Source organism: Mixia osmundae (genome assembly GCF_000708205.1).
Source record: "Mixia osmundae IAM 14324 unplaced genomic scaffold scaffold_11, whole genome shotgun sequence".
NCBI classification, from domain to species: domain Eukaryota; kingdom Fungi; phylum Basidiomycota; class Mixiomycetes; order Mixiales; family Mixiaceae; genus Mixia; species Mixia osmundae.
In genome coordinates, this window is record NW_014575553.1 from 67,660 (window position 1) to 92,123 (window position 24,464).

Here is a 24,464-nt window from a genome sequence, read left to right on the forward strand (position 1 = left end):
GACTTTGCTGCAGCAGTCGGTAATCATATCTCCGAGTCCATGTCTCGAACATGCCCATAATTGCGCTTATCCTTGCGGACGCCTTCCTTGTGGCGGCGACGGATCTGCTCGTTCAGTACCTTGCGCAGAGCAACGTGCCTCTCCGCTATCTCGGCTCTGCAGCACATCGCATCAGTTAGCATAGGCACAAAGCACGGACACGCACGGCGTTCCAATCGTCCGGAATCGCTTGAACTCTGGCTCGTTCGAACCAGTATCAAGCCAACTACGGCTGATCAGCTTTTGCTTGTGTTCCTCAGTTATTAACGTTGACCGTGCGTCTTCGGCGTCGAACGGGTAAGGAAAGAAGAGTGGTCCTTCGGCGTCAAAGACAGCTTTCGCCTGGGCCGTGATTCTTCGCGCAGGAAGAGGCGCAAGGATACGCTCAGGAGACTGTATTGGCGCAGAAAAGGCAAGGGATTGCTGCTCTGGCAACTCTTCTAGCTCATGATCATCTAACCCGTCGGCCAAGGTGAAGGTCTCTGCGCGTCGCGAGGCATCAGCTTCCATCGCAAGGATGCGTGATTCTGGCGCACCTTCTGGCAATCTGTCCTTCGCCTTGAAAATGTCTGTCAAGGTAGACAAGCCAACAGTCGTCTTGGATTTTGCGCCAACCTCGCGTACATTTTTGGCTGCCTCAGACTTGCCACGCTGCTCTGCGCCTTCGTCTTCCTCTTCCTCTTCCTCTTCCTCTTCCTCTTCCTCTTCCTCTTCTTCTTCCTCTTCCTCTTCCTCTTCCTCTTCCTCGTCGTCGTTGTCCTCGTCCTCTTCGTCGCTGACATTTTCGTCATTATCATCGTCGTCAGATGGGGAGCTGGCATCCTGGCCTGACCCGTCTGCTTCATCGGCAGATCCATCATCGCTGGCCTCACCGCTATCTCGAGTTTCCGTGGCCTGCTCCGTCGATCGTGCCGCCGTGACATCTTCCATGGTCGTGGGCGATGATGCACCGTTATCGGCAGACGTGCTCATAGATGCGTTTGATTCAGCGGACCTTGCTGAAGAGGCAGAGCTAGCATCTTCAGCTGGCCTTGCAAGGGCTTCCGCAGCTGATGCTGTCGATGAGATCCTCGAAGCAGTGCTGCCAGGATTGAGGCAGGAGGAGGATTTGCTTGCGATAAACACGTGTGAGTCTGACGGCGTCGATAAGTCAGTCGCGCCGGCATCCGAGTTCGACGACGAGTCATCCGACCAGCTTTCGTCTTCGGATATGCGCATGAAGGGTATCCTCGTCCTCTGCGTCAGCTTTACCGTCTCTTCACGCAGGACTGCGCCCGATGCATCGCGCCTCACCCATCTGCCCACGTCTTGAGCGCCGTCCGTTTCGAAATGATAGTCCTGTGACGACTCGAGCGCCTTGAGGGATGCAATGTTCGGAGTCGGGGCTTGGGTGGTCATTGCGCGAGTGCCTCGTAGATGGGCGCGTTGCCATTTGAGAGGATCAATCTTTTGTCTATATGCACGGGTTACAGGCCTCGGATCTTTGGTGCCTACCGCCTTGCCTCTCGCAGTGGATGGCTTGCTCTTGGACGGCAGGGGCGGCAGTGGACGGTCCGGACGAGCAACGAGAGCAAAGATGGGTGTCGGTACGCCGGCAGGCTTGGCGAGCTTGCTTCTCTGTTCGCCCGCGCTCTCAAAATGCGATGGAGGATTCGCGATACGCCAGCCGAGTCTGCCCGCTGCGTTCCTGATGGTCACGAGCTCGGAGGAGTCGGACTTGACAGCCTCGACCCCGGGAAGGTGACGGTGCCTGCCCTTTTTGCGATTGACACGTTTGAGCTCGCTCCTCTGAGAGTGTGATTGGCCCGACTGCAGATGCGCCTCCCCTGATCGGTCATGGGACACAGACAGTGTACGCTCCTGCGCCAGTCTGGCTCGATAGTCTGCGCGAGCAAGAGCGATTCTGAGCTTGCTGCCAGCCCAAGTCGTGCCGGAAAGCGTGTTCATGCATCGAGCGAGCTGAGCGGAAGTGGTCTGCAAGCTCAGGAAACAGTACTTGCGCTGATTGCCTGCAGTCAGATATCAGGCCCATGCGCCAGCTGTCTTTGCATGGACGGACCGACAGCGTCCAAAGAAGCATGTCCCTCGAGTGAGATTGGGCTGCCGTAGCCGGAGAACCGTCGGAGGAGATCGTCCGAGCTGATCTCTGAAGGATAGCCCTGGAGATGCAGTCGGTGTACGGCCACATCCGGGGAGGGAACAGCCATCGTCTTGCCGCCAGAGACTCTGCTGGCGTGCATCCACCACCAGCAGCCGCGCAAAATGTGGCGAATCTCTCCTTCCTGCAAGCTGCGAGTCGGCCAGAGATCGATCCCTTCGTTCGCAGCTACTGTTACGGGCAGGCGCATGCATGTCCTTCAGTCCGGCAGGCTATCTGCAAGCCCAGGGGTGGCAGGGTGCCGGGCAAGGCTTGCAAGCGGGATCACGAGCCAAGCCGATCACGCTCATCAAGAAGAAGGATCAGTCTGGCTTAGGCAAGGACAGAGACGAGGCCTATCCCTGGTGGGACGATGTCTTTGCGAACGTGGCCAAGAAGATTCCTAGCAAGCCAGCCGTCTCAGCAGGGGCAGTGTCGCCTCAGTCTGTGCGTGGCCGCCGACATTGACCTGCTGCAGAGCTTACCAAACGGCGTACGCAGAATGCACGACGGCATACCACCGTCACTGGCCTCATATCACCCTTGCCAGCGCCAGCGACTTCGCACAGCGGACTCAGCACTGCTGGGACTTCGATCCCCTCTGCCTCTGTCCAGCTAGACGTCATCGCCCAAGCCAAACGCGCAGGCGCCAAAGCCCATCTCTATTCGCGCTTCTCTCGCGGCGCAACTCTGACGGGCAGCCACGAGGCTAGCGACAACTCTGCCTCTCCTTCCACCGCTCCTTCACCTTCAGCCGCGCCGCAAGGGGCACTGTCACCTGTCCCCATCGCGGCAGAGACAGCAGACGAGCGCCGAGCCCGTCGCAAGGCTCGCAAAGCCCGCAGACTAGCTCGAGCACAACGTCGTGCAGCTCGGCATGGCGGTCCAGTAGCAGTGTCTGCTCAGCTCGACACAACCAAGCCGGTCAAACGGGCAGAGCAGACAGAACCGAGCCAAACGTCAGACTCTCAAGAGGAGCACGCCTCGACGCCACATACGACCGACAAGCGTTCAGCTAAGCGAAAACGCAAGAAGTGCAAGCCTGTTCAGCTCTGATGGGAGCTTCTCTGCGCCATTTGAATACAGTCGCGAGCTGGGCAGTACAGGGGATGCAAAATCAGGAAACAGGAATTGCCACGTCATTTGCTCAGAAGCTCTTCCGTGTCGCTTGTCATCTTCGTCGTAGACCCGCAATCGGACGAAGCGATCTCACTTGTTGTTGTTGTCGGTAATGGGAATGAGCATTTGCGCAGAAGGTGCCACACGGATACACAGGATGCACGCTGGGTCGCTGATCACTCCGTGCCTTTGGTGCGCTTGCCGAGCTGATGGATTCGAGCCGTCACATAACTGAGAACAGGCATTACAGCTGCATCGACAGCAGAATGAAGCTGGCCAGACAGCGTCGACGAGCCGATGGGCGGACCGAATCGTTTCCTGGCCGCGATGGCACCGTCAGTGATGACTGCATCGATGCTAAAGTGCTTGAGTTACGCGACTGACGACACTCGCTACGGCAGACTTGGCTGAGGCTTGTCCCACGTGAAATGCAATGTATTCTGACAGATGCGATTGAAGCACAGACTTGCGCTTTCAGGTGACCGACATCGATGGCGCCGGGAACAAAACTATAGCAGCGGTTACCACTGGTAGCAACGGGAACCACGGGCTGAGGTTTCGCATGATTCTGACAGATGTCGTTTCGGGTGAACTCTCTTGCTACGTTCAACGGCGTTTCATGGGTGGGCGTGGATCGTTGCCATACTGCAGGGAGTCACAATACGTCCGCGTGACGTCGAGTCGATATTTCTTCTCGATTGTGATATGATGGGGTCGAGCTCCGTGCGATTAGTTGTGGTAGAGTTCTGACTGTTGTGGGGAACATCGAGAGGCGAAGCTGTTCATGCTTCTGCCTTGACGGATGAAATTACGTGGTCGACTTGGCGGCGGGGGAAGGGAAAGGCTGACGCATGATGTTGATCAGGTCTTGCCGATCGTTCGTAGCGAGCAAATATGGGTTGGAATGATTCGCATCTCTATGTAACTTCAACCCTGGCCAGATCACGTCACTTTGTACCTACCCTCTTTGACGTTGGCCACCTTTTGAGGCAAGCGAGTTCTGATGCGTACGGGCCTCGTATTGTGACAGCAGAAGGCAATACTCAACGACTGATGACGAACGATTACGAAAGACTTTAAATACATATGAGCATAAGAGACATACACATCTGTATATCGTGGAAGCCTCGTGTGCTATGTACATTTTTGCGTCCTACGTACAGCTGACAGAGCTGCCAGCAGGCTTTGTGCAATTCGAGGCTTCCGAGGAGAGATCTACAGCTATGATCATGATGCAACATGTTACGCGCATCGATATCGATCACCGCGTCATCAGATTACGATGCTGCGCGCTGCGCAATCGCCCGGAGTCAGCAATAGCTGCGTGACTCTTGCTTTGACGTTGTCGACGACTGGGCAAGATGTTGACTAAGACAGTGCTGCTATTCACGGTGGCAGCTTGCGCACTGGCTGCACCTTCCTACACACTTAACGAAGGCACGGCTGAGACTCATCAATTCAGCTTTGATCTGTCGAATAAGCTCAGCGGTATCCGCGAGAAGTTGAGCGACATCATCCGTGTCGATGACGCTAGACACACTGGCTTCAACCGCGGACCACCGCCAGTAGTCGATCTGACAAAATACACCATCGCCGAGATCCTGAACTACTCCCTTTCGCACGAGGGACATGGTAGGTCCTTGTCTCCGCAGCAGATGATCTCGGGGACTGAGCAGTACATCATGCTCAGGACACCTCAAGAAGCTCGCCTATGTCATCAATAAGATTCCTGCCATACAGGACGCACTCAATGATACATCGGCCACCTTGACGCTCTTTGCCCCGGATGATCGTGCGCTCACGCCTCCGCATCGCCGCGGGGACCATGGCCCGCCTCATCGGCGTCATGGCCACCATGGCAAGCATGGTAGAGGCGAAGATGAGATCGCAATGACCGTCGATCGCGATCATCCGTTCTTTGCATTCGACGACCTCTTGTCACAGGCCGCAAGCGAACAGACCGGTTTATCGGCAGACGATGACGAAGACAAGGAGAAGCGCAAGGAGAAGCTGCGCAAGATCGCTACTTACATCCTGAAGTATCACGTCGCACCCAAGACATACTCTACCTCTGAGCTAGCAGATTCTGCAACGATTGAGACCATTCTCGAGCCGCCTCGTTTTGGCAAGGACGAAGAGAATCCACACTTTCGTCTCAGGACGGAGCCAACTCTCAAATTCCTCAAGCCGACTGTGCGCGTGAACTTCTACGCTGCGATTGTCGGACCCCAGCTGAACGCAAAGAATGGCGTCATACATATCATCGATGAGCCGCTCCTGCCTCCTCTTGGCGCCCTCAGTGTAGCCTTGGCGTTCCCAGACGCATTCTCTGCCTTTTCCTCTGCTCAGCTCTACACTGGCATCGATGAGCTTCTCGCTCCCTGGCTGCGCGATCTTGGCCCTACGCCGTCGCCGTCTGATGACGAAGTGAACAAAGATGCTGAATCGATCCTTCGCGAGATTGTGCACGAGCAGAAGGACAAGTATGCCAATGCGATAAGCAGCTACACGCTTTTTGCACCTACTAATGGCGCCTTCAAACGGCTGCCAACGCCTCTCAAGATCTTCCTGTTCTCGCCGTTTGGTCGGGGTCTACTCAAGCGGGCTCTGTATTACCATGGTATATCTGAGTCGGCCTACGAGCGTTGTCATGCTCATGCAGAAACGCAGTCGTGCCGCACATCATCTTTCATTCGGATCACATCAGCAATCTGACAGATGTAAAGACATCTGCTGTCATGCCCACTCGCTTGCCTGTCGAAGGTTCTCGTGAGGTCTTTGAGCAGCTGCGAGTCGAAGCTGCGACACTGTTCGGCCAGTCATCCGATTGCCTGACCGTTCACGGCAAAGATGACCGACCATCGCTCGAGGCAGAGGCCGACAAGGTCGAGAAGACAACTTTTACTCTGCCTACGCTGTTCAAGCCCAATTTTAACAATACCGGAGAAACGAGCATGCTCGAGGTCGATCTCTACAAATACCGGCTCCTTTACAACAAAGGCCCGATCGCTCGTCGACTCTATGTTGGCGGCGCTGGCGAAGAGGAACACGACGAGGCAGAGCCTGCGAAGACGTACGTCATTGCCGCCGACGTGCCTGCCTGGACATCGGCCATTCATGTCATTCCGACACTGCTCAAGCCACCCTTCAACATCTCGCACGAACACGAGCACGCATCTGGCCGCCATCCCGAGGAGGCTCGTTTCGAGCGGATGCTGATCGATGCGCTTATGTAGTGCACCCGTCGCTCGCCGGCTTTCGACTTTCTTTTAGCATACTATCCGAATACTGCGCCTCCTGACGTGTGCAGACCTATGTGCACATCTATGAAAACCGTAAACATGCAATCCGATCATCCAATGCGTGGATATGGGGACAAGTCGCGTTGATTGATTTCTCTACACGATCAATATCACTGACCCGACACGTCGCGGACCGGCTCCCTCGAGCTTTCGTCCTTGAAGACGACGACAAGTGAGCGGCTTGTGCTGCAGGTGAAGCATCTTCGGTGCGCTTTGTTGCGTTACTCGGAGGGACAGTCCACTTTGCTGCTGGTACTGAACGATGAAGATCTTCACTTTGCTAGCATTCTCGACTTGCGTCGCCCGGTCTCACGCAGGCCGGCTGCAGGCGGTATTCGCAGTCACTGGCAATGCTTCGGCTTCAGCGCCAGAAGTGCATGCCGTCACTTCCACAGCGTCCACGGACGTGATCAGCAATGTCACTCGGACCGTGACCGACGTCCAGAACGGCGTCAACACGACGTCTGTCATCACGAGCACGACGTCATCCAACAACATCACGACGGTACACAATGTGACGACGATCACGCCCGAGACAGGATCCACGGTCTCCAATGCTACCTCGCCTGGCGTCTTCAACAACAGCACAGGATCGGGCGGCAAATGGATCGGCCACAAGTGCTTTCCTCATCGTCTGCAGTCGCACACCTTGCCCGTCCCCAAGAATGCCACCGCGACGGCGAGCTATCTGTCAGCGTGGTGGTGCCCCCAAGTGAGCGAGCATGCCTTCATGGGCTTCTCGTACGACATCACTGCCTGTCCGTCCCAGTCCCAGCTGCTTGCCGACTTTACGCGGATGCGCAACTCGTTCGGCAGTCGATACGTGCGTATCTACAGCACATGCGACACGACGCGCTACTATGACAAGATCGTCGATGCTGCCGCTACTGCTGGCATAGGCGTGTACGCCCTCGTCTGGTTCGGGTTCGACGGCGGGGATCAGTGGAAGGCCCGCATGGCCGAGCTTATCGATGTCGTCAAGACTAATCCACGCGCTCCCTTTGTGATCCGCTCGATTGCTGTCGGCTCAGAACCTCTGTTCGACTGGGTTCTGACACCGGATCAGTTGGCGGCACAGATCGTGCATGTCCGAAACTCGCTCAAGCGGTACAAGATGCAAGTCACCTTGAGCGACATGGCGTACGGCTACCAGATCCACGACAACGCGCCACAAGTATTTGCAGCCATGGACACAATCTCTGTCAACGCGCTGCCGTTCTTTGACGCAACGGCCACAACGGGCGGTCAGGCCTGGCCTTCGCTCTCCTGGACGATCTCGTATTTCCAGCAGCGAGGGCTGGGCAAGATCATCCGTCTCACACAGACCGGCTGGCCGTCGGACACCTCGATCTGGAAAGCCAACAACGACTACGCCGAAGCTTCGGTGTCATCCGAGGCTGCCTACGCTGCACTCCTCGATTCCAAGTGTGCCTTCTTCCGTGCAAACTCGATCGGCTACTTTTGGCAAATCTGGAGCGATGCAGATCTGAGTGGCTGGGGCTTCATCGGCTACGACAACGAGCCAAAGTGGACATGGAAGCCCGTAACGGCATGTTGACCCCGCGTGATTGCATCGTGATGAGGTTCCTCTTGGCCAGTGGCCGTTATGATCGCAGCGTGTCAGCACGCGCGAAAAGTGTGTCGAGCCATCGGAGAATTCCTTCCGGTTGGCTTGTTGACGGTCACCCTCGCGGCACCCGGCACTCGATCCACGAACCGGACGTCTGGCCTGCGTCGGAACTCACTCAGCGTAGCGCGTCGTTGTACGGCAAGCAGAGGAAGCCAAAGTGGCAGATTGCAAATCAAGAGATCGTGCTCGACTTCAAATCATTGGCAAAACAAGGATCAGCGACAATTTCAGAGCGCCGGCCTGACTCGAGAGCAATGGCCGTCAAGAGAGGTCGTAAGCAGGATGACACCCTGCCACCATCGGTGAGTACCTTGCAAGCCTGACTGCTGATCGACACTGATGACATTGGATGACGACAGCGGAGTCGAGACATCCAGAGAGCGTTCAGGGCGAGACGAGCAGAGTACATCAACTCCCTCCAAGACCGTGTCAAGGAGCTCGAGGAAGAGAATGACGCCTTGCGGGCCAGACTGGGCATGCCTCCCGGTGACAAGACCGTGCACGAGGCAGAAGAGGGCAAGTATGGTCCCCTGGCGCGATTGAGACCGACGGGCGCTATAGAGTCCTACAGCCCAAAGACATCCGCCAGCTTATCCTCATCCGGCATGGCCGGTCCCTCGGGCACCCACTCGAGCCAAGCCTCACCGTCGAACGCACATGACATGATGGGCCGGCCACTCCCCTCACTCGCTCTCGATCACTTCCTCGATTCCAAGCGCAAACCGCCCAGTCTGTCGAGCTCGAGCAGCCATCCACCGCTGCCGTTACCCAATCTAGACATGCACGACCGCGTCAGCACCTTTGAGCGCATCAGTATGCCGCCCACGCCATCGCATACGTCACACATTGTCCCGCGCGTCAATGCCGCACGGCCACTGTCTGCTGCTCACTCACACGAAGTTTACGGGGCTACTTTTTCGCCTCATGGACACAGTCAGCTGCCCAGCCGGTCAGAGAGCGAAAGCAGCGCTGCAGCACAACATTCCCGATGGGAGGGTCAGACACACTCTCAACCGTTTGCCGCCAGTGACGTCCATTCAGCGCGTTCGATGCCGTTCAGCACGGGCTCTCACCTGGCAGGCTCCAACGGTCCTTCGATCTACGACTCTCCACGCCATCCGGCATATCAGCAGCACATGGCACTCGATCACGCCGGCGGACGTTACTATCCTCATTCGAACGAATCAGGCTGGCCGACAACCAGCCCACTCGGGACTTATACGCCACAGCATGGCTACAGCACAGCGACGTCGACAGGCCAGTACACCCTGCCGAGCAGCCGTCCGGTGACGCTCGGTGACCGTCAGACGAGCTTCAGGCATGCTTCCGCCGAGCTGTCACCGCCCCTCAAGACAATCAAAGATCAGTCTACGCCTAGCCAGTCTCAGTCCGAAGATCACGCTAGCGGATCTACGTCTGTCAAGAGCGAAAGTGCTATTGTTGAATGCTGTCGAATCGATCCATCTGATCCCAACAAGGCCGAACAACTGGAGTTCTGCAAGGTGCGGCCGTTGCTACTTAGCCCGAGCGCATGAGCTGAAATCGCATCACAGGGTTTGATGGAGTCAGCCGATCTGAGCAAAGCGGCTGCAGAGGAAGCACCCCCCGTGCTCAACTCATTCAGCGATCTGGAAGCCTTCTTCAATTCCTCAGAGCAGGATACGCTCGCCTCCTTTACATTTCTACCTGGCAGCATCGAAAATACGCCGGCACCTTTCCAGACACCGCGAGACAGTAGAGCAGACTACATACCGTGCAAGATCGCGTGGAAGATGCTCGGCGAGAACCAGAGACACACCATCAGCCTGCCATCCGGACAACAAGCCGCACTTCCATCTGGCGAAACCAAAGTTGTTCTCGGGCCTTCGGACATCGGTCGTATGATGGCCTTGCTCGGCCAAGTTTCGCGTGATGAGGCAACCAACCTGGGAGCCAAGGATGTTCTGGTGAAAGTAGACGAGGCGCAGGGCCTGGTGGTCTGCTCGGGCGCAGTACAAGAAGTGCTCAAGCTATTGGTTCAGGCGGCAGCGCAAGAGGCAGGCGAGAGCACACACGCTTAAGAGCTCTCTATGTAACAAGAACAGTTGTTGATACGACAATAGGCATCTGTCATCTAGTACTGTAACAAAGTGAATTATACTTGCGAGACGCTGGTCTTGAAATCACCTTCGCTGGCTTCCTTGGCTACGATGTCTTCCTTGAGGACTGAAACGGGTGTGGCTTTTGAGCTGGCCTTGCTGTCCCAGCCGTACCTTCTCCGAAACCACACAAGACCGTACGCTAACGCGAGGAGCACTGGGACTTCGACCAGGGGCCCAACGGTCGTCGCTAGGGCCTGCTGTGATCCGGCTACAGAAGCACAGTCAGCATGACGAAGCCTTGAGTGAGAACTCAGATACCTCCGTATACAGTGACTGCGACCGCAATGGCGAGTTCGAAATTGTTCGAGGCCGCAGTGAAGCTATGTGCAACAGTGAGCTCGTAGGTGCAGCCAAGCTTCTGGCGGAATAAAGCCGTTCGGCAGATCAACAGCGTCAAGAAAAACATGACGATGAAGTAGGCGATCAATGGCGCCATGACGCGCAATACTGTAGTGATCGACCTGACAACCTCCTTGCCTTGACCGGCAAAGATGATGATGATCGTGAAGAGCAGCGCTACCAAGCTGAGCGGATTGATGATGGGTAGAAACCGGGTACGAAAGAATGTCTTGGCTCTGAAGACGTAGATGAAGAGGAGACGGGTCGCAATGGCAGCTGCCAAGGGAATTCCCAAAAAGACAGCGACGCTTTTCGCTACAGTGGCATAGTTGATATCAATGTCAGAATCGCCGTCGCCGATAACGATGATAAAAAACTTTGCCAAGGGGGCGTACAAGACCATCTGTAGAAGAGAGTTGAAAGCGACGAGTACGGCAGCATAGTCTGTGTCGCCTAGTGCAACGTCCGTCCAGATCATGACCATGGCAATGCAGCGAGCAAGTCCAACGAGGATGAGACCATTTCGCAGCGCCTCACGATCTGGTAGGAAAGCCCAGGCAAGGGCGAGCATGACGAAGGGCGCGATGAGCCAGTTGATGACGAGCGAGAAGAGCAAGTGCCACCAGATCTTGGGTGTAGTGAATACTCGCGTCAACGAGCCATAAGACACTCGACAGAGAATTGGCCACATCATCACCTGTGTGCCCGTGTCAACGCCCCATCGGGCTGTACACAAGGTGAACTCACTAGCAAGCCTATGGCAAGTGGCAGGCTGACGCCAACAAAAGTAGTCTGATTGAGGACGACGGTGACAGAGTCGACGAAATTGCCCAGGAGAATGCCAATGACCATCGCTAGCAAGATCCAGACGAACAGGAGCTGATCAAGAAAGGCAAGACCCTTGAGCTTGGGAATCTCATCGGTCGTACAGTGCATGCCAGCATCTGGTCTGCTCTCGAGCTCGATGCCAGAGCTCGGTTCGAGCTTGTTGGTTTGCGCTCCATGGGCGATGACCGCGCCCAGCCCGGCTTGTGACTGTCCGCTCGACTGGAGCTGCGTGTCTGACTCTGTCATGAGTGCAGTGATCGGGCAGGCGACAGTGACATTCGTGCGCTTGATTTATAGGATTGGCGAGTTGCACCATGTCGGCGCAATTTGCAACGATGTGAAATTCGTCGCTGATTTGGAATGTTGGCAATTGATGATCTGCCTTGGACTGAGTGACGAGCTACGGTCTGCTGTTGTCAGGGCCCAGGACATGCAATGCTGATTACATTGGGGTCTATGACGAGCGTAGCAACTTCGAGAGCTTCTCGAGCGCCATCTCTTCCTTGACAAGTGTCGCTTTTGGATCATTCTCGGGCGTCGTTGGCAATCGGATCAGATGGCCATCAAGCGACCATCCTTGAGATTTGATGATAGCTTCGAGAGGCGCAGTGACCTGGTCGCCAGATAAGCCGAGCCAGCTGTTCAGTCTGACGAGCGAAATCGATCTGAATGCGGACACGACGGAGCGCGCGATGCTCTCGCGTAGGATGTCTTCGATGCTTGGCACTGTGCTCAGTGCGGGGGCAAGCTTGGCTGAAATCTCGGCTGCTCGCAACTGCAACATGAAAAGCATGAATAAGCCTGATGGGAAAAAAAACACCCGTGTTGCCGTTCGCACCTCTGACCAGAATTGCTGGAACTGTCGCGCATTGAGGAGAGCAGAGAAATGACTGAGCGAGCGGAAGATGTCGAGGGTCTCCTGCGTGGAGTAGAGCGTAGACTGGACGCAGCCATCAGCGCTCGTCTGGTCGATGCTGACACTGAAACGTACGAAGCGGTCAGCAAGGAGGGCAAGGCAAAGACCGTAGTCGCTGCCGAAGGGCTGATGTGCGATAGCCTTGAGCAAGATCGTATAGATCATCGCTGGCTCCTCTTGTGGAACGAGGTCCGGATTGAATTGCACCCTGCTTGCGCTGTCAGACGTTGAGCGGTACGTCATGGCTGAGTACACACAATTTGAGGATTGCTAAATTCGCCAGAGGGTCATAAGTCCTGTCATTGACTTGGCTGGTCACGTATGCCTCGAGCAGGGTGAAGTTCTGATCGTCAGCACACTGTCAGCTCGAGTCGACGACCGCAGGCAGGGGCAGCCAGCATACTGAAGGATTGTAGCGGTCCACGCCAGCAATGAGTGCATCAATCGCTTCAGGTCTTGACAGTGGCCTGATCCACTCTGCGTTGCTTGAGCTGCTCGCTTGCGTCTCTCTGTTGCTCATCTCGATGGCCATCGCTGCTGATCTTGGACTGAAGCGCTCGACGGGCTGGCAGACCTGGCCAGGTACTCGACAGCGAACGAGGAGACGCGCGCAACAGCCACTGTACTGGCCACCGCTGGCGGGCAGCTTGGCTCGGTCTATGAGCAGTGCTGAGCGCTCGCCCAAGCGCCTCAGGGTAGATCCTGATCCCATACAGCCAGTCCAAGTCAACGGGCGGCCGGATGAAGCCTCCACGACGCCTCAATCAACGACCACAAACGGTGACGCTCACCAAGGTGTACAGCCACCTCCATTGACTAACGGCCATCAAGCTGGAGACACACATGATCTGGACCGTCAGACGAAGCTCGCTCAAGCAGGAGACGCTCAATTTGAGCTAGTCTACACATTCACCGGCCACCAAAAGGGTGTCTGCGCAGTCAGCTTCAGTCCCTCCGGACAGCTGCTTGCCTCTGCCGGTACGCTACTGACTCGGCGCAGCGTGAGTCACCGCTGAGCGCAATTGTACCAGGCGCCGATGGTCTAGCACTCATCTTTGACGTCTCTACCGGCCACTTTCTGCGCGCTCTGCGCGACGGCCATACCGCCGGACTGAACGATCTGAGCTGGTCCCCGTGCAGCCGCTTCCTTGCAACGGCATCAGACGATGCGACGGTACGGGTATGGACTGTAGAGACTGTATCTGATACGCCGAATGTCTGCAGACGGCCAGCTGACTCGGTGCTTGGCAGGCGCTCTGCGATGCCATCTTGACAGGACATACTTCCTACATTGGCTGTGTCGCGTACAATCCGCAGGGCAATCTGCTGGCGTCGGGCTCGTTCGACGAGACAGTCATCATCTGGGACGTGCTGGCAGCGCGTGCATTGCGTACCCTCGCGGCTCACAGTGACCCTGTCTCTGCCGTCGACTTTATCCGAGATGGCTCCTTGCTCCTGACATGCTCCCACGACGGATTCCTGCGCCTCTGGGACACTGAGACGGGACAGTGTCTCAAGACACTCGTAGATGATACCAATCCGCCTGCTAGCTTTGCGCGCTTCTCACCAAACGGCAAGGTCATCTTAGCCTGCTCACTCGATTCGACAATCCGACTGTGGAGCTACCACGACGACAAATGTCTCAAATCTTATACAGGACATACCAATGCCAAGCAAGTCCGCAACCTCGAAACTGGAAAGAGTCACTGACCGCAACGCAGATTCGCATGCACAGCGACCTTCTTCCTTGCTTCCGACGGACGGCAGTGTGTTCTTTGCGGCAGCGAGGATGGCACCATCTGGTCTTGGGATGTCACCAGCACTGCCAAAGTAGGGCAGCTGGTTGCGCATACGGGTAAGTCGTCCTTGTTGTCCTGCGCTCGCACCTCGCGCTGACGTTTGCCGTAGATACGGTTACATCAATCGCTGTGCGCACCAAAACAATACAGTCGCAGCACAACAGGCTCACAAACAAAGATTGCTGGACAGATCCACCGCGACGGCAGATTGCTTGCATCAGGCGCCCTCGACAAGGCAAGTATAACGCAAAAATGGGTGCTGAGCTCATATATGCTCTTGCAGGACAAGACTGTCAAGGTCTGGCGAAGTGTCGACTAGTGCGCATGCTTGTGCCTCCGCGAGTGTGAATGCTTCGACTTGCTCGGTCTGTGCTCTTGCGATTCTTTCAGCAGTCCAGCATCGTCCTTGTCAACTGTCTCTGGCGCTTCCTTGCCAAGAAGTTTGTTAGCCTCTTGCAGAATCAACTCGCTGCGAGTTCCCCAGCGTTCCTTGCGATCATTGTACGTCCATTCTGTCCTTCCGTACTGCAGGACCGTGCCCTCACGATGCAGCCAGGTGGACGCCCGCCACCACTCGTCGCCTCGACGAGAAAGCACCTGGATACTGTCTGATCAATAGGACATGATGAAGAGCGGACTCGACGCACGTATCGCTGTTTCTGAATGCCTTCTCGCTTCTTGCGGGCAGATTCGTCGCCATCGTAGATCCAGGCTCGCGTCAGATCCTCGAATTGAACGTTGAGTTCCTCCAACTCGTCAAAGAAAGCTCGACGTTTCTCGTCGTCTTCGCCCTTTGTGCGCTCATCTGACTCGCTCGGCTCGTGGTAGTCCCACTCGCGCTCGACATTGCCACCAAGTGACTTCGGCAGATTGTCAAGAGACACATACTTGTCGAGCTCTTTTGGATTGCTGACAAAGACAACCTTGTCGCGGATCTCAGCCGGCAAGAATGGCTCGACGAATGCATAGAACGGTCGGAAGTAGAAGGGAGGCTGCCAAGAACACGTTCAGTTATCGCGTTTGAGGCTTTCACGACTGCGTACCTGATAGATCAGGATCGTGTGCACAATTTGAGGGTAGTATGAGCCAAAGATGTCGATCAAGAGCTTGATAGCCCAGAAATCCATATTCATCGGTCCAAAACCGATCATCGAGAAGATCATGGTCGCCTCTTCGGCTGGGGGTACCAGCGCTGTGCGCATAGATTCGATGCATAGGCAGGCATACCGCTGCAGACCTATGCTCGAGACGCCTCCAATCCTGTTCCGACGCGTGAGATGCGGCTGGGCGGGAAAATGGAATGACTTTACTTGTGGTGCTTGACCGCGATAAGCGCGACCGGTCGGCCTTCCCTGTCTGTCCCTGGTGCTCGGACCTGCCGGATCAATTAGCGGCCATCGGCTGGAACAGAGCGAAATGGACTTACCACGCCATCATGGAACTGCTTCATGAATCGCTTTGCCTCTTTCTCGTTCGGAGCGGAATTCTTGAGACCGTTTTTATAGCCGCCCCAGCCGATCTCGCCTTCTTCGAGGATGCCAGTCACGTCGAGATTGAGACGCCAAGCCATTGATCCGCATAGCCTGTGCGCGCGGAAGCAGCTGGGTAAGACTTTGAACAGGACCAGACTGGCGGGCACATACATCTGAAAAGCTGCGTCCGGGTCAAAGTCTCTCGCACGAAGGAACCGCAGCAGAAGAGCGTCTGGAGAGTCGCATTGCACCGCTCGCCAGACATGGGACCGGAAGGTTTCTGGGTCAATATCCTTAAGAATCTTGGCAGTCATTGCGCGTTCACGCTCGCGACGCTGCTTCTCCTTCGCCGAGTCCTCCTTGGCCATCCCCTTGAAGGCTCCCTTTCCGGTATCCTCCTCGCCTTCACCCGTAATGTTGACATCCTCGTCGCTTGCGCCAGACTTTCTGTCGTGCTTCCCTTGGAGTACCTCGTCGAGTCTGATCCAGCATTGCTTGAGTGCTTCGAGCTGGTTCTTGGACAGCTTGGACGGATAGCCGGAGGACTGCTTGCCCGGGTCGTCTGGCAGCTTGGATCTGACCATGTCGTGTAGGAGCGGATAGATTCAGACGTTGCGAAGCGAAGTTGCCTTTCCCCGCAATCCCAGGCTTCCCGTCAATTGCTTCAATGAAGTCACGATCGTCGCAGATCCCTAAAATGATAACGCAGATCATCAGTTGGAGACTCAGACAGGGCTGCCAGAGCAAGTCAACCTACGCTCGATGGTAAGGCAGGCTTGTCGCCCAGGATGGAGGAAGCCACAGCGCGCCAGCTGAGTGCACAAGGACAGTACTCGCGATGCTCTGTCAGGACAGACAGACTTTGCGAAGGGAGCGACCAGAGGCCTACGCGTCTGCAGCACATGTCGCACGACAGCGTGTGCTCCATGTTCTGTGCGCTCGGCGGGATGCGAGGCAAAGCTGCAATGTCGGCAACGCTGCCCGATCGCTTCAGCCTCGTTTTGGCGAGCGACCATCCGAAGAGCGCCAGGACGACATGGGTAGCACTACATTGGGCGAGTGTAGGCATAGTCTCTTGCTCGCTGTTGAGCTTGAACGACACATCGCCGCGAGCTGCGCGCAGAATGCGACTCGTCGTCACAAAGGAAGGGTCTACATAAGGATTTGCTGTATCAGCCGTCGCGGCGGAGACCATGCTGTGAAGTCTGTTGACGAGCCTGATGACCTGATCTGCGCTCAGCGGCGAGTCGAGCGCTAAGTCGACGGACGAGTGATATGTGGAAAGCAGATCAAAGTAGCGAGCTAGTAGGAGATGCGCTGAATGAGTAGGGAGTCTGTAAATTGATCCTGCAAAGCTCAGATCGTGAGATTGGAAGCCCGCGTGAGACTGGCGGTGTGACCCACCCGGCGTAGACCGTAGCGACCAAGCGCACGAACGAGCGTGGTGTGATTGCAGACGAGCCTGATACATCGTCAGGAGCTGCTTGGCTGCAGGACTGTTCCACGCCTGAGATGCGTCTGCTGTGTTGTGCAGGGCATCGATGCGCCAGGCCTTGCCACAGCATTGACAGACCAGACGGTCTCGTCCGCCATCGCAGATCCAGCCGTGACGCGCAGCAGCGACGGGGCCTATCTCGTCAGGCTTGGGCGTATAGGTAGCGATCTTGTACGTTGCTAGTCTCGAGAGCAGTCCTGACAGGGAATGGATGTCAGGCGAGCTGGGGCTCGTGTCTGACGGTGTGGAGATCCTGCGTCGCTTGTTCTGATTGAGCAACTTCATGAGCGCCGGGGTGGACTCCTGTGCCGGCTGACGGCTGGAGGTTTCCCCCGTCTGATCAGCGGCAGATGGATAGCTCAGAGTGAGTGAGACGGACTAGGATTCGACCTTGCGAGGCTCAAGCAGGGATTGAGAGGAATAGGCGCAGACTTGATCGAGGAGCTGGACCGCCGCTTCCATCTTGCGCTCTGTCGATCGGTGAAGAGCTCTGGCATCGTCTTCAAGGTCAGGGGAAGCAGGCCCTGTCGCCATGTCGAGGCTTGCTCGGCCTGCTTTGCTGTGTCTTGACTGGCGCGCGCTTGCAAACGAAGCTCGACGCTGGAAATGCTCGATAGCGCTTGATAGCCGAAGCGATATGCCTCCCTTTGGTGCTCACTTCCTTCCTCGATCCAGACCCGCTCCCCGTATATTCAGACGAGCAGCATTCAGAGAGGCTCGGCCATGTCCATCGAACGTTGAACCAGCATGAAACTCATCTCCTTCGAAACGAACAAGACAGTGTCGCACCATGACCAGATCCTCGGCGTCCCTCCTCCTCACGAGCGATGTCGAGCGGACCAGCCTCGCACCAGCTCAGCAACGTCTCGGTCAACGCCTAGCGCGTCTCTGAGGGCGTCGCAAGAGCCTCACACGATGGCTCGGGTTGACCCTGTCTTGCCGAGGTTGCTTGGCTCGCTCAAACTTGCCTGCATCCTGCTCAAGAGAGGATGCACTTTCATCTGCTCGGCCTGGTGCCGGTCATCTGTTCGCTCTCGTTCGTGCATGCCAACGCTCGCCTACAACATCGTCACACACACGGCAAACGTCAGGCCAACTCGATCAATGTCGATGTCAACGTCGACGGTTTGGCCACTTTCAGAGGCAAGCGAGTGAAGTCAGCCTTGGGCAAGCAGGCTCACCTTCATTCGCAGGATCGCTCAATCCCAAGGGCGTCGAGACGTTCCATTCGATTCCTTACGTCGAAAAGCCAGGACGGCTGGAAGCCCCTCGAACACTCAAGGGGCCCCTTGTGCCCGCCTTTCGATCGGCAACCACGCAGGCACCAGCATGCCCGCAGCTCGATACTCCTATGGCAAGTCCCGTTGCCAGGCAAGCGTCAGCTCAGATCTGACCCCGGCTACGCAGTCGAGCGAGATTACCCCGGCAATCAAGCAGCAGATCGGTCAGGAGCTCGGCATCTTAGGTCCGTCCTCAACGTTCGCGACAGTCTCTCACGGGCTCAGACTGTACGACTAGGCCTCGAAACCGCCGTCGCTGGACTTTCGAGAGCGCCCACGTCGGAGGATTGTCTCTATCTGTCAATCTATCGTCCCAAAGGCACGACCGCTACCGATAGGCTGCCTGTCCTCGTCTGGTATCACGGCGGTGGCTACACGACCGGTTCGTCAGCCTTGTACGATGGCTCTGACATTGTCGCCATGAGCGTCAGACTCGGCACGCCCATCGCCGTCGTCGTGCCCAACTACCGCCTCGGTGCCTATGGTTTCCTGGCGGGTCAGCAGATGCAAGATGCTCTCTTGTCCAATCTCGGCTTCATGGACCAGCGCATGGCCCTCTTCTGGATCGCTTATCACTCGAGATCGTTTGGCATAGATCCGTTCAAGGTCACCATCAGCGGTCAATCAGCCGGCGCAGCCAGTGTCGGCTATCATACCCTCTTCGCAAACGGCAGGACAGCCTACCTCTCACACCTCTTCAGAGCGACGATCGAACAGAGCGGCGACCCTTCATACTTTATCGGGACCATGACTGACGGCCAGGCCTCATTCGACACGCTCGCTCATGCCTGCGGGTGCGGCCACGCCAAGGATCCCATTGCTTGCCTCCGAGCGGTACCTGCAGACCAGTATGCAGCCAGCACTCGCTACCTCGGGCGCGTGGCATACAACAGCAATCTGAAGCCCTTCGGTATCAAGATGGACAACCGCTGGCTCACCTCGACTGCAACCAAAGCGCTCCACGACGGCCTTTTCTCGCACGTGCCTTCTATCAGTGGTAGCGCGACGGACGAAGGCACCTTACCCGCCCTCAACAGTGCATACATAGCTACAAAGGCCGCCTCCTTCGCCGTCTGGGTCTCTGCATTTTTTGGCAACAAGCTCACAGCAGAGGAGAGTGACAATGTTGCTAGGCTCTATCCGGACGAACAAGCGAATGGCTCGCCTTATGATAGCGGATCGATGCCGGTCGTCAATCCGCTCTTCAAAAGAGTGGCAAGCTTTCTAGGCGACTATTCCGTTCAGTCGAGTCGTCGACGCTTTGCGGAAGCTCGTGTCGCCCAGAACGTACCGACTTACACCTATCAGTGGAACGCGACCAGAGTCTTACCGGTCCTGGGGGCCTGTCACGCGTCTGACGTGCCTGCATGGTGGTATGAGAGTTGGGACAAGACTGGCATGGGCGCAGCGATGCGTCAGTACTTTGTCTCCTTTGTCGCTACACTCAACCCCAATCCTGTCAAGCCGGTCACTCCACTTCCTCATTGGCAGCCTCGTGGACAAGGAGGCGAGCAGATCCTGTTTGACTCGGACAAAGTTGTGGCCGGAAATGACAACTACCGCAAGACTCAGATTGACTATCTTATTCAACTTCAAGACAGTCACTACAGCTGAACAGACAGCGGACAATGTTGTATCTACTCATAGCTTGCTTGCCTGCTTTTGCGTTGACGTGGCCTTCTTGTGTGGAGGAGGGGCCGATGATCGATGACAGGTGGACGTTGAGCGTTGCAATTGGACGCGCTCCTTATCGATTTGTCTTCATCACATCCGCAAATGTCTGCAACAGCGACATCAGGCACGAATTCGCCGCCGTTGGAGAAGGTGCGTCTGTACGTCAAGCACGCCATGCGAAGCTGAAGCAGTAGTGCGAGCCAGTCCGGTGGCGCAGAGTGAGCGACTCGTCCGGGCTAGCGATCTGACTGACTAGCATTGGCAGCCCTATGGGTCGGTCGTCCATCGGCAAAGAGGCTCAGACAGGACAATCAGACGAAGGCGAGACTCGCGGCGGCTCTTTCGAGGGCGGTGACAGCTCCGAGCAAGGCTCTGCAGGGGACGATATCTCCTCTGTAAGCGAACTTGCGGGCGTTGCAGTCTGGTGACTCATGCTAGCTTCACAGGCCATGTCATCGGCCAAAGATAGCATCAAGGCGTCCGGAGGAAGCTCAGAAGTGTCTCAATAGCTTGCTGCTTCACGAAGACAAAGATCACTAAGCCTATAGTAAGATGCATTGTGTTCAAGTTAAAGGGGCACTTCATCCCAACAGATTTGGCAGAACCGAGAAGCAAGTCACGACACAACTACGAAGCCGTCAAAGCGCGCGTCCTCTTGAGTACTGATAATCCTCCTGATGTAGCAGTCTTCGCATCGAATGCTGTCAGAGTTCAGTGCGGTGCTGCATCCACCAATGTGCGCCCGCTTGCCGTTTGATCGAATCCATACCTTCGCCCAGCGTGGCGAAGAGTACCTTGACGATTGCGTCTTTGCCTTCCAGGCGTGCCGCGCCTGCTCGCTCGCCGGTATGACCTTCGGCCTGGATTAGCTGAGCGATCGTGTCGAGCAGAGTGAGCAAGAGCGTCAAGTTGACTGCCGGTATGAGATCGATGAGCACGAGAAGCAGATGACCCCGTCGCAGACTCAGAGCGTGACTCTCGAGCGGACTGGGGCCAGCGACGTCGTCTAGCCGAGTCGACACATCTTCTGGCTTGTCGTCACTCTCTGAATCCCTTTCGAACCGAGCTTCATGTTGTGATCGACCCAGTGCGTCCTGGACCGCCTCCGAGCTCGACAGTGAGGCCAGATTGCTCTCGCGGGGAACATCCGAAGCAGCGAGCGCATTGGTATCTTCGAGCGCGTGGGGTGGTATGTCTTGGATTGTCTTGATTAGCTTCGCTACGCAGTACCAGGCCAGTGCATCGTCAACTTCAGAGGCTCGCTTGACCATGGTCGTGTACGCCAGCCGTATTTGCGAAGAGGTCATCATCTCAGGATAACTCTGTGTACGACATCAGCTCGAGCCTACTTGTGGGAGGACTAGAGCTGACTCGTAAGACCAGGTCTGAGTACCATGGCATGAGCTCGATTGAGCAGCGCTTGTTCTTCGCAAAGACTGCCAGCACGACCGAGTGCGCAGAATCAAAAGCATCGGCATATCGAGCATCGTCGAGGTAGCGTCTCGTCATCGGCATGATGTGAGACTCGACATAGTCGTCTGGTAGAGTCTCCATGAGCTGCTCGGCAACATTGAGATAATATGTCAGGCACGCCCTGTCTACTTCGCGGTCTGTTTGCGAGCTAGCGTGTCTTGGCTCAAGCTTAGTGATGATCGCTCGAGCATCATCGCTGCTCGCCCTTGCACAGAGATCGAGCGCACCATGCCACGCATTGAGATATGCTCCAAAGCCATCCGGGCCGAAGCGTTGTGTAACAAAGTAGACCTTGCTGAAAGTCTGCAGCGTAAGGGAGGTCAAGTCGAGTACAGCTGCTGGAGGTCTCCCGACTTGACTCGGTGTGGACGTAAGCAACGTCATGAGGGCGGAATGGATCATGGTGAGCGTGAACAGCAGCGTCTTGTGATGCGTCCATGGCTGCTTTGCCAAGCGCGTGGTACTTGCAAGCTCGGTATCCTTTGTGACATCTGACCACCTACACCGTCGCCAGCTGGCTTCAACACGAGCTACTAGTCTGAGCAGACGCAGACAAGAGCTTTCGATATATTCGAGCTCGGCGCCCGGAGCTGCAAAGAGGTTGCCAAGAAGACGAGACACCCTGCCGAGCTCAGGGTACAGTGGTAAGCGTAGCAGCGAATCTAGGCGATCTTGCGAGCTCGAGGGCGACTGAAGCCTCGTGTCAGCACACGGTCCTTCATCAAAAGTCAAGGCATGCGTACGTTCCAGGCAAGGCCATCCACTGTCTCGATAAGATCGTCATCGAGTCCATCGAAAAGTCGACCATTATCGAAACAGCTCTCAATGGTTGTCGTCAGCATCGATATGAGTGGCTTCCGCGAGGTCAGCTGGGACAAGCTCGAGCTGGGAGCGCGCTTACTGCGACGGGGAGAGCGCCCAGCTTGGCACTATCGACGATGGGCAATGTCTGAGCTGCCAGATAGGTCGGTAATGACATGGCAGTCGAGACCGCCGGGCCGCTAGACAAGAGGTCGCCTGGGCCTGCTTCCCGATCAGCGTCATGATTCATCGAGTCTGTGGTGACTGACGACGATGATCATTGCTGGTCCAAGTCAAATCCAGTTGCGGCGTCGTCCCCGTCATGTACTCGAGCACTTCGGCCCATAGTATCAATGTCTCGTTCTCTGCTCTACCCATGAGACTTTTGCCGCCGACGTAGAGGCTGTCCTGTCGTTCCTTTACGGCCTGGAGAGCAGACAGACAGCCGCTGGCCACCACGAGCTTCCTGACTGGATGGTTGATCTGCAGCTTCGAGCTTGAAGATGCTTGCTCGCTCTCGTCTGAGCCATCAAGCGCCTGCAGCACGGCGTCAAGACAATTTGCGAGCTGTCGTCTCCCTCTCCATCCTGGGCCTTGCTCTTGTGAGACGTGATCCACCCTTCCCAGGAAGCCTCGCTGTATCGCTCGATAGATCTCCTGACCCCTCTCATAGTGCACCAGATCTTGAGGGTCGCCCGTCTTTGACCACAAGCAGGCCGACTGGAGCAAGACTCGGCAGAGATGGGTCAATTGCGGCAAGGGCAGCGTCGCTAGGTGGTAAGCGAGCACAGTCGGCAAGCTGGCGGGTAACGGCGACGAGGCCGGGAGGTGTAGATCATGCAGCAGGTTGATGTAGCTCTCTGACATGATCAGCAGTTGCCGCCTCGCATGCGCATCCCCAAAACCGTCCGCGTCAGAATCTGACCAACTCACGTGATCCACCCTCACGATCGGGCTTCGGGCTAGAACCACGTAGCGACTTGGCTGACTGCCATCTGTCTTTCGCGATAAGCGCGGGCCACTGTGTCAGCAAGCACCCTTCTCTCATCTGGCCTTACTGTGGGCTCAAACAAAGTGCAAGCACCGTGGATTCGACTGCAAACGCAAAAGGCTATACAGAGTATAGACAAGTCTTCAGTCCTTTCCTCAAAGCTTCCGCTTGGTTAGACGCGTTGCTAGCTTCCACCACGGGCTGTAGACGCATAAGATCAGCCAGAAAGCTAGGCGGCCCATGGACTCGGCTTCGGCCGGCCAAAGCCTCCTCTCCGTTCACTAAAGGGCAACTTGAGTACTATGCGCTGTTGCATGCAGACTTCTCCTGCTCTTATTGAAAGCCGATCGCTCACGGGAGGGGGCCCGAAGCCCATCTGCGCCGCCCCAGCTGTCCGCAAGCGAAGCAGCAACATTATGATCGAGCACCTTTCCATTTTCGCCATGGATAGATGGCTCACCAGCCAGGCGAATTAGGATCGTGGGTCACCCCAACGCGCCAATCAGAGTACCCATTCAGTGCCTTGAACTCGGTCTCAAACCCTTGTCTGTTCTATGGACCGCCGTTCGCGTGATTTTGCGGCCGCGTCACATCGATCGTTGCATTCTGTCGGAATTGGTTATATCTGAAGCGGTCGTCCACAACGCACCAGTGCGCATGCAATAGTCAGGAAGAACACGCTACTTCGATAACACTCCTTCGGAAAGACTGTTGGCATCGATCGCATGATGACAGCCACTCCCAGCAGGCTTGCCCGTGCCTGCGCATACTGCAAAATGCCGAAGCGGCCGCCAGTACGGCAAGCAATGCAGTCGCATAGTCAATGAATCAGTTCAGGAATGTTTTGAACGCGCAAGCCGTTGCTCATGACCAAGTACTGCAGCGAGTCTACGCCATGCACGTCAGCCAGCTCGAAAAGCTCCAAGTCAAGCTAAAGATGCACAGGACTCCTATGAGAGACGTCTTGCAGAACTCGAGGAGATTCGTCATCGCCGCGCCATAGAACAGCAAGAGACGTCGTTTCATCA

The 24,464-nt window shown here is 56.2% G+C and overlaps 13 protein-coding genes across 13 annotated transcripts; 7 read left to right on the forward strand and 6 right to left on the reverse strand.

The window, feature by feature from the left end:
* Nucleotides 1-23: 23 nt before the first annotated feature.
* L969DRAFT_96601 (uncharacterized protein) lies at nt 24-2,246 on the reverse strand (the record flags this gene model as incomplete). Its single annotated transcript, XM_014710114.1, has 4 exons — nt 24-156; nt 206-521; nt 576-2,048; nt 2,099-2,246. 4 exons carry the CDS (start codon nt 2,244-2,246, stop codon nt 24-26), a joined length of 2,070 nt encoding a protein of 689 aa, XP_014565600.1.
* On the forward strand, nt 1,967-3,586 carry L969DRAFT_90082 (uncharacterized protein). Its single transcript, XM_014710115.1, has 3 exons — nt 1,967-2,048; nt 2,099-2,623; nt 2,678-3,586. The coding sequence occupies exons 2-3, from the start codon at nt 2,390-2,392 to the stop codon at nt 3,230-3,232; spliced, it is 789 nt and encodes a 262-aa protein (XP_014565601.1). The 5' UTR covers nt 1,967-2,048; nt 2,099-2,389; the 3' UTR covers nt 3,233-3,586.
* Nucleotides 3,587-4,103: 517 nt separating this feature from the next.
* On the reverse strand, nt 4,104-4,439 carry L969DRAFT_53612 (uncharacterized protein; the record flags this gene model as incomplete). Its single annotated transcript, XM_014710116.1, has 3 exons — nt 4,104-4,162; nt 4,258-4,345; nt 4,401-4,439. The coding sequence occupies 3 exons, from the start codon at nt 4,437-4,439 to the stop codon at nt 4,104-4,106; spliced, it is 186 nt and encodes a 61-aa protein (XP_014565602.1).
* A 147-nt stretch (nt 4,440-4,586) lies between these two features.
* L969DRAFT_90084 (uncharacterized protein) lies at nt 4,587-6,630 on the forward strand. Its single transcript, XM_014710117.1, has 3 exons — nt 4,587-4,927; nt 4,986-5,915; nt 5,966-6,630. The coding sequence occupies exons 1-3, from the start codon at nt 4,657-4,659 to the stop codon at nt 6,529-6,531; spliced, it is 1,767 nt and encodes a 588-aa protein (XP_014565603.1). The 5' UTR covers nt 4,587-4,656; the 3' UTR covers nt 6,532-6,630.
* A 229-nt stretch (nt 6,631-6,859) lies between these two features.
* L969DRAFT_53886 (glycoside hydrolase family 17 protein) lies at nt 6,860-8,155 on the forward strand (the record flags this gene model as incomplete). Its single annotated transcript, XM_014710118.1, has 1 exon — nt 6,860-8,155. The coding sequence occupies one exon, from the start codon at nt 6,860-6,862 to the stop codon at nt 8,153-8,155; it is 1,296 nt and encodes a 431-aa protein (XP_014565604.1).
* A 326-nt stretch (nt 8,156-8,481) lies between these two features.
* On the forward strand, nt 8,482-10,287 carry L969DRAFT_53801 (uncharacterized protein; the record flags this gene model as incomplete). The annotated part of the gene is made up of 3 exons (XM_014710119.1): nt 8,482-8,529; nt 8,587-9,729; nt 9,781-10,287. The coding sequence occupies 3 exons, from the start codon at nt 8,482-8,484 to the stop codon at nt 10,285-10,287; spliced, it is 1,698 nt and encodes a 565-aa protein (XP_014565605.1).
* L969DRAFT_205787 (uncharacterized protein) lies at nt 10,062-11,885 on the reverse strand. Its single transcript, XM_014710120.1, has 3 exons — nt 11,455-11,885; nt 10,627-11,404; nt 10,062-10,576 (listed from the first exon to the last, which is right to left on the reverse strand). The coding sequence occupies exons 1-3, from the start codon at nt 11,779-11,781 to the stop codon at nt 10,362-10,364; spliced, it is 1,320 nt and encodes a 439-aa protein (XP_014565606.1). The 5' UTR covers nt 11,782-11,885; the 3' UTR covers nt 10,062-10,361.
* A 104-nt stretch (nt 11,886-11,989) lies between these two features.
* L969DRAFT_34171 (uncharacterized protein) lies at nt 11,990-12,926 on the reverse strand (the record flags this gene model as incomplete). The annotated part of the gene is made up of 5 exons (XM_014710080.2): nt 11,990-12,310; nt 12,374-12,475; nt 12,527-12,659; nt 12,709-12,794; nt 12,855-12,926. Coding segments are annotated over 5 exons (714 nt in total), but the record flags the coding sequence as incomplete, so codon positions are not given.
* L969DRAFT_90089 (uncharacterized protein) lies at nt 12,872-14,847 on the forward strand. The gene is made up of 7 exons (XM_014710121.1): nt 12,872-13,429; nt 13,483-13,649; nt 13,703-14,124; nt 14,173-14,306; nt 14,360-14,379; nt 14,441-14,485; nt 14,534-14,847. The coding sequence occupies exons 1-7, from the start codon at nt 12,883-12,885 to the stop codon at nt 14,567-14,569; spliced, it is 1,371 nt and encodes a 456-aa protein (XP_014565607.1). The 5' UTR covers nt 12,872-12,882; the 3' UTR covers nt 14,570-14,847.
* L969DRAFT_610157 (uncharacterized protein) lies at nt 14,566-18,087 on the reverse strand (the record flags this gene model as incomplete). Its single annotated transcript, XM_014710122.1, has 10 exons — nt 17,597-18,087; nt 17,127-17,536; nt 16,480-17,069; nt 16,334-16,414; nt 15,894-16,291; nt 15,677-15,833; nt 15,561-15,625; nt 15,294-15,510; nt 14,898-15,242; nt 14,566-14,847 (listed from the first exon to the last, which is right to left on the reverse strand). Exons 1-10 carry the CDS (start codon nt 17,749-17,751, stop codon nt 14,566-14,568), a joined length of 2,700 nt encoding a protein of 899 aa, XP_014565608.1. The 5' UTR covers nt 17,752-18,087.
* L969DRAFT_90093 (uncharacterized protein) lies at nt 17,713-20,157 on the forward strand. The gene is made up of 4 exons (XM_014710123.1): nt 17,713-18,360; nt 18,411-18,571; nt 18,625-18,682; nt 18,736-20,157. Exons 1-4 carry the CDS (start codon nt 18,207-18,209, stop codon nt 20,109-20,111), a joined length of 1,749 nt encoding a protein of 582 aa, XP_014565609.1. The 5' UTR covers nt 17,713-18,206; the 3' UTR covers nt 20,112-20,157.
* Nucleotides 20,158-20,273: 116 nt separating this feature from the next.
* On the forward strand, nt 20,274-20,823 carry L969DRAFT_25959 (uncharacterized protein; the record flags this gene model as incomplete). Its single annotated transcript, XM_014710075.1, has 5 exons — nt 20,274-20,321; nt 20,376-20,389; nt 20,437-20,566; nt 20,618-20,718; nt 20,774-20,823. Coding segments are annotated over 4 exons (286 nt in total), but the record flags the coding sequence as incomplete, so codon positions are not given.
* L969DRAFT_90095 (uncharacterized protein) lies at nt 20,649-23,344 on the reverse strand. The gene is made up of 5 exons (XM_014710124.1): nt 22,715-23,344; nt 22,546-22,667; nt 22,388-22,498; nt 21,543-22,334; nt 20,649-21,493 (listed from the first exon to the last, which is right to left on the reverse strand). The coding sequence occupies exons 1-5, from the start codon at nt 23,310-23,312 to the stop codon at nt 20,876-20,878; spliced, it is 2,241 nt and encodes a 746-aa protein (XP_014565610.1). The 5' UTR covers nt 23,313-23,344; the 3' UTR covers nt 20,649-20,875.
* Between the last annotated feature and the right edge of the window lie 1,120 nt (nt 23,345-24,464).

Coding starts and splice junctions, on each gene's coding strand:
- L969DRAFT_90082 (XM_014710115.1), top strand. CDS start 2,390: ATGTCCTTCAGTCCGGCAGGCTATCTGCAAGCCCAGGGGTGGCAGGGT. Junction 2,624..2,677: donor GGGCAGTGTCGCCTCAGTCT/GTGCGTGGCCGC, acceptor CGGCGTACGCAG/AATGCACGACGGCATACCAC.
- L969DRAFT_90084 (XM_014710117.1), top strand. CDS start 4,657: ATGTTGACTAAGACAGTGCTGCTATTCACGGTGGCAGCTTGCGCACTG. Junction 4,928..4,985: donor CCTTTCGCACGAGGGACATG/GTAGGTCCTTGT, acceptor CATCATGCTCAG/GACACCTCAAGAAGCTCGCC. Junction 5,916..5,965: donor GCGGGCTCTGTATTACCATG/GTATATCTGAGT, acceptor GCAGAAACGCAG/TCGTGCCGCACATCATCTTT.
- L969DRAFT_205787 (XM_014710120.1), bottom strand. CDS start 11,781: ATGACAGAGTCAGACACGCAGCTCCAGTCGAGCGGACAGTCACAAGCC. Junction 11,405..11,454: donor CACTTGCCATAGGCTTGCTA/GTGAGTTCACCT, acceptor ACGGGCACACAG/GTGATGATGTGGCCAATTCT. Junction 10,577..10,626: donor CGCAGTCACTGTATACGGAG/GTATCTGAGTTC, acceptor GTGCTTCTGTAG/CCGGATCACAGCAGGCCCTA.
- L969DRAFT_90089 (XM_014710121.1), top strand. CDS start 12,883: ATGAGTGCATCAATCGCTTCAGGTCTTGACAGTGGCCTGATCCACTCT. Junction 14,380..14,440: donor ATACGGTTACATCAATCGCT/GTGCGCACCAAA, acceptor ATTGCTGGACAG/ATCCACCGCGACGGCAGATT. Junction 14,486..14,533: donor CATCAGGCGCCCTCGACAAG/GCAAGTATAACG, acceptor ATGCTCTTGCAG/GACAAGACTGTCAAGGTCTG.
- L969DRAFT_90093 (XM_014710123.1), top strand. CDS start 18,207: ATGCACTTTCATCTGCTCGGCCTGGTGCCGGTCATCTGTTCGCTCTCG. Junction 18,361..18,410: donor CGGTTTGGCCACTTTCAGAG/GCAAGCGAGTGA, acceptor CTTCATTCGCAG/GATCGCTCAATCCCAAGGGC. Junction 18,683..18,735: donor TCAGGAGCTCGGCATCTTAG/GTCCGTCCTCAA, acceptor CTGTACGACTAG/GCCTCGAAACCGCCGTCGCT.
- L969DRAFT_90095 (XM_014710124.1), bottom strand. CDS start 23,312: ATGTCAGAGAGCTACATCAACCTGCTGCATGATCTACACCTCCCGGCC. Junction 22,499..22,545: donor TGGGCGCTCTCCCCGTCGCA/GTAAGCGCGCTC, acceptor ACCTCGCGGAAG/CCACTCATATCGATGCTGAC. Junction 22,335..22,387: donor TGGATGGCCTTGCCTGGAAC/GTACGCATGCCT, acceptor ACGAGGCTTCAG/TCGCCCTCGAGCTCGCAAGA.